Genomic DNA, 6219 nt, shown 5'->3' with positions numbered 1-6219 from the left:
AGCAGAGTAGCTCACGGAAAAGGAGAGATTTAGAGAGATTGATTCATCTGACGAGTCGTTTGAGAATCATTGAAAATGTGGTGATGTGCAAATGTATATTATGAGAGAATGAAACAGTTTTTTGACCTTTGATGCATGTAAACCTGTTGTAGGAGACTCCAAAACAACATTAGGAAACTTTAAAATAGCATAATAGGGGCACTTTAAGATTTTTTTTAATCAATATTTAGCTCACTGTGAGTTCTGCGTTGGAGGTTCAGAACTTTATGTCGTTTTTCTGATTGTGTGATTTCTGTTATTTATGTATTTTGTTTTGGACTGTATTTTTGTGCAGGTCCACCCATCATCTCCAGCGAACCGGTCCAGTATGCAGTTCGAGGGGAGAGAGGGGAAGTCAAGTGTTATATTGCCAGCACCCCTCCCCCTGACAAGATTGTAAGTCACATTTACATCTATGCTATTTTCCAGAGAAATGTACAAAAATATTTCTAAACAACTGATATTTCTGATATTTCACTGTTTTGCTGTTATTCACTAGTGGTTAATCAGACCAGGCCACACGGTTCGAAACACATGTGATTTGCGGATTAATTAATAGCTAAGTTTAACATCATAGAGTGAAAGTTTATCATTTGCACGTGTTTTTTTTCTGAATTGATTCCTCTTTCTCATCTCCTTGAGCTTGAACGGACACATACACTCAAAATGTCAAAATACTCGTCTCGGCAAGTATTCTCGAAAACACAGTCGGTTATGTCTTAAGTGAACGTAACTAGTTGAAAAAGAAATCTGATGTGTATCATTATATTGGATCCATTCATTAGGTCTATGTCTATGTTAATCTATTATGTGGGAAATCTGGTTTCAAATTTTCACTTTAGACACCTAAAACTGAATTTTATTTTATTTCATTGTTTTTAAACAGTTTTTAGGTTAAAACTAACTCAAACTAGACCTGATCCCAAGGTAACACTCTCTGCTGTAGCTCAGTATATGTGGCTTTCAAACGCATCCTTTCTCTGAAACTACAAGTGATTCTAATTTAAAATGACTCTCAGCTCAGACCCCGATACATCTCCAGGATGAGATTTATGAAATATGAAATATGGGCAGAGCAGTCGTTCGTTTTAATGCTGTAGCTTTTTCACATGTCTTGGTTTGTGAGGTAAATGGAAGCTTACCATGAGCATGTGGAGGTATGCATTTTTAAATATTCTCACAGCTCAGCATGAATAATACAACAGTTTTAGTGGTTTTGAAAGGAGAACTGGTGCTTTCTCACCACTATCCAGCCCCATGTTTCAGCACAGAAAGGCCATTTATCCCATTGGCGGTGTGAAATATGGGTTTGTGCGGGCAATGCGAACCAGATACAGTTCAGGTACATTTTATGCACTTGAATATGCTTTTTAAATCCTAAATATTTATAAAGGATTTCTTTTTTCACTCCTGTTTGAAAGGTACAGATTATGCATTATTTTCGGTCCACTTGCTTCTTGCAGGACCACTGCAGATGACGGTGAATCTTTTTTATTTTATATCATTATTTATTTCTCAGGCATTACTAGATGCTATTTAAATGTATCATTATTTTTATATGTATCGCTTTTAATGTTCACATTAGGGCTACATTTTTATGTAGCTTTGTATTTTCATGTGGAACTTAGGAAGAAGACAGGTGGCCATTTTACTGAAGCATTTTGTGGGTCAAAATAACAATTATTACCGTCGTTGTCCCCCAAAATGCTACTTTTCAGGAAATTAAAAAAAACAATGTATTTTTTACAAAGTAATTAAACACCTCATTGTCTTAGTTGATATTGTGGCGTTATATAAGGTCAGACACTTGCATGAGTCATTTTATTATCATTTTACCAAAATCAAGCTCAAATATTTAAGATGTTTTTGACCAGGGAATTTTGGACATAACTGTTTTGTTCGTCATTAAAACAGCCGAATCTGAGGCAGAAAGTGCATCGCGTTACATTTTCATCAACTTACAGCTTTTAAAGTTTACTGTAGCTATGTGGGCGCTCAGTTTTTTCTGTCCAAAAGCTCATGTTGTTAAAGACGGAGTGCTTCGGACAGGCCGTTTAAGACAGTATTGGCTGTGAGTATGACTCGACAAATGCTAGACTACAACACTCGTCTCTGCTTCTCAAATACATAAAACGTTGGCCTTTTATATATAGTTTTTCTTAAGTAAAGAAAACACTGTACTTATTCAAATAAGTATTTTAAGAAATAAGTATATTATACAATATTATCTCTCTCTCTCTCTCTCTCTCTCTCTCTCTCTCTCTCTCTCTCTCTATCTCTCTCTCTCTCTCTATATATATATATATATATATATATATATATATATGAACCTGCACATTTCTTAGTCTTGCAGATGCATGTGAGTGATCTCTGTGTGTTTTCCCCAGGTGTGGGCATGGAAGGAGAACGTGTGGGAAAAAGAGAAGGGGACCCTATCAGAACGATACACGGTGGAACAGAGCAAACTGAGCTCACAGGGTGGCGCGGTGCTGTCCACCCTCACCATCAACAACGTCATGGAGTCAGACTTCCAGTCGACGTACAACTGCACTGCGTGGAACTCGTTCGGCCCGGGGACCATGATCATCACACTGGAGGAGACCGGTGAGGAGACGTGCCTGAGTTTGCACATACGTGATGCTGCTAAATAAGGGAGACAATCTGATGTGAAAGTCTTTTTTATATGTTCTGTATATACAGCGCTGGGTAGTAACTGATTATATTTAATCTGGATTTAATTTTTTATTGATCACATGATTATTTAATATTTCCTAAATGGCAGTAAATTATTCATGTTTTTTTATTTTTTAAATTGCCCTTTATCCTATTGCTTAAGTATGTAATCTACCCAGCACTGTGTGTGTGTGTGTGTGTGTGTATATAGTTTAGTCTACAAATTAGTCATGAAACTTAAAGACAAATATTTGTACAGTTCGTGTCTTTAAAAGTTTTACTTTATTTTATTTTTTATTTATTTTTAAATACTGATAATCAGACTATAGTTGAATTTTTATTGATCACATGATTATTCATTTAATATTTACGAAATGGCAGTAAATTATTCATCATTTATAGTTTCTCACTAATTCATCTTTTTATTTTTTTTCAGTTGTCCTTTAACCTATTGCTTAAGTATGTAATCTACCCAGCCCTGTGTGTGTGTGTGTGTGTGTGTGTGTGTGTGTGTGTGTGTGTGTGTGTGTGTATACAGTTTAGTCTACAAATTAGTCATGAAACTTTAGACAAAGATTTGTACTTAAAAGTTCACTGTGCTGCTGCGTCATCTTCAGAGTACAGTACACTAATCTACTGAAGTAAAAGAGCACAGTCTTCAATAATAAATATCTTGAGTGGAATCTCCTAAATTTACTTCAGGTTAAGAGTTCTCTCTACTCAATATACAGTTTGTAAGTACAGTCATACGGGTACATTGTAGAGATGCAGCGGTTAACGCACATTCATGACACACTGGACCTGTGACGCACGAGTCTGATCTGCGTCATATTACAATACCATTCCCTCTTTCCTTCTGTCTTTCTATCTGTCCTTTTATGTCCTGATGATTAAAAGCAAAAAGACCATCAATAAAAAACGCATAGTGGTGCTTATGTTTTTCTTTGTTTTTTTCCCGCTTTGCCACAGAGATAGTTCCAGTCGGGATCATTGCGGGCGGCACCGTCGGCTGTTCGATTCTGCTTCTCCTGTGTTTACTAGCGTTAGTGCTGTTCTTGTACCGGCAACGCAAAGGAAGTAAGTTATCAAAGCCCACCAAAAGAGTTCCCTTACACCTTTTTCACAATTAGGTATCAAAATAATAATTTAATTATACATTACCGCTCAAAAGTTTGAGGTCAATTTTTTTTCATGTTTATCAAAGTGAATTTATTTGATTAAAAATACAGTAAAAACAGTAATATTGTGAAATATTATTACAATTTAAAATAACTGTTTATACTTTAAAATGTAATTTATTACTGTGATGCAAAGCTGAATTTTCAGCATCATTACGCCAGTCTTCAGTGTCACATGATCCTTCAGAAATCATGGAATCTTTCTAAATTGCTCAATATTTTTTGAAAACTGATTTTTTTTTTTTTTTCAGAATTCTTTGATGAATAGAATCTTTTTTTATGGTTTACGGTTTATGGTTTACATTGTTTTACGGGAAACACACCCCTGTCTAGTGAGCTGTGTAAAAATAAATCTAATCTAATGCAACAATAATCTGAAATGGCAAGTCTTTCAAACAGCAACATGCAAGTTTGTCTTTGAGAAGGTAGAAGCAAAAGTGCCTTTAAATACTCGAAAAACCCAAGGGCAATCAGCCACATTTAAGAACATAAATAATGGCCACAAAGACGTCAAAAAGCATGTTCGTAGCAGCAATAAATCCGAGGTTTACTGAGATGTTTACTTTCCAGGTCGTCGAGGGGTCACGCTCGGCAAGCCAGATATCAAGGTGGAGACCATAAACAAAGAGACCCACAGCCTGGAGGAAGACTCGGGAAGCGTCTCCACTGCAACACGCATGGTTAAGGCCATGTACTCTGTGAGTACTTCTGACAACACAACACGACTGCAATAACCGGAGGATGTAGAGGGACTTTGAGATTGTGAAGTTTAATAGTTTCATTATTTAAAGTAAGATATTACTTATCCTGAAAACTTTTTTTTGTTGTTATTCTGCACTAGCTCACACTTTATTTTGTTAGTTCATAGTTAGACATAATACTAACCATAAGTGATTTTGCACTACATGTCAACTAGCAGTCATTAGAGTGTTAGTGGACCGTCTGATTAATATCTGCTAACACTTTATTTTGATGCTCCCATAACAGACATTATACTGAACATAAGTTACTTAACCTAACAGTCTACTAATACTCCAATTAGACATTTATAATTAGTAGACTGTCTAAAGTGGACTATTGGAATAAAGTGTTACCCTGTACTGCATTAAATAATGTTGTTGATGAGCTAAGTTAAAACAGTAGCTCACAACTGCTAAATTTTGTCAAGAATATTATAAATTATCATTCTGACAAGATCTGGACTTTTTTTCTGCAAAATGTAGGAAGGATAATTTGCATAATATTCATTTTTATTAATTATTCATATTCCTATGGTAATATTGAGTACAAATTTCTCTTGATTCAATGTTGTCTTTTTCCAGTGGTGATTGTGCCTTGTCCTGTGAAGATGATGCAATAACACTGACACTAATGCTGAAATACACTTCTTTACCATTTTACAAAACTGAAGTGCTAATAAACCTTACTTCCTCCAATGTATTTCCTCTTAAATAACATTTCCAAAGCTAAAATTAACCCTTTTTCTCTCTCAACCTCCCTCTCTTCCTTTATATCCTTCCTCTCTTTTCCTCTTCTTATCTCCTGTTGGTTTTCCTCCCCTCTTATGTTGCATCTCTCCCCCTCTTGGTTGCTCTCTTGTCGTTTATGGTTTAGTTTTTACCTTCTGTGACCCTCTCTCCCTCCTCCCAGCCTTTTAAAGATGACATTGACCTCAAACAGGAGTTACGCAGTGACACGCTGGACACGCGCCAGGACTACGAGCTCAAGGTGAATAGACACACTTCCGATGCTTCACACACTAACACAAGTGATATATGACCTGTACTTTGTTTTACAAAAACATGCAGCTTCTATAGACCTCATCAGTCAGGTTCCACACGCAAAAATCCCTTTCCAGTATTCCCAGTATTAACTACCGATACTGGTTTTATTGATTATAGCCAATGCCATAATACTTTTTTGTATACCGTTTACTTCCTTTGTTTAACAGTTGTATCTAATAACGGACTGTTAGGACTGTTAAACAGAGACCTGTTCTGTGCTCCGCCAAAATAAAAGTCCCGCTTCTGACACATCGGCCAACCAGAAAAACGAATCATTTCAAAAATGCCAAATATCGACCGACCACTAGTTTTACCCTTACTAGAAACATTGTTTTTGTTCAGGAAAATGCTAGTGTAGAAGCCATACGTGTGATTTTAACTTTAGTTTTTAATAATTAAAAAAATTCCAGTTGAAGAACTTCACTACCGATAATCTTTAACAGATCCCCACCAGTCGGAGGATAATAGATAATCGAGACACACTCTTAAACAACTAAAATATTTATTATATAGTTGAGTATTTTGCAATAAAATTTAAATATATA

At 35.8% G+C, this 6219-nt stretch overlaps 1 protein-coding gene across 1 annotated transcript in view; it reads left to right on the top strand.

The window, feature by feature from the left end:
- The window catches only part of kirrel1a (kirre like nephrin family adhesion molecule 1a), a 44387-nt gene that overhangs the window by 33471 nt on the left and 4697 nt on the right, over window positions 1-6219 (top strand). The window contains exons 10-14 of the mRNA XM_081359289.1: window positions 335-435; window positions 2427-2643; window positions 3682-3789; window positions 4461-4588; window positions 5541-5618. Of these exons, the coding sequence (XP_081215415.1) occupies window positions 335-435; window positions 2427-2643; window positions 3682-3789; window positions 4461-4588; window positions 5541-5618 (632 nt within the window). The remainder of the gene's footprint in view (window positions 1-334; window positions 436-2426; window positions 2644-3681; window positions 3790-4460; window positions 4589-5540; window positions 5619-6219) is intronic.

This window comes from Scardinius erythrophthalmus (genome assembly GCF_964197995.2).
Source record: "Scardinius erythrophthalmus genome assembly, chromosome: 2".
NCBI classification, from domain to species: domain Eukaryota; kingdom Metazoa; phylum Chordata; class Actinopteri; order Cypriniformes; family Leuciscidae; genus Scardinius; species Scardinius erythrophthalmus.
This window is presented reverse-complemented; position numbering and strand designations above follow the sequence as displayed.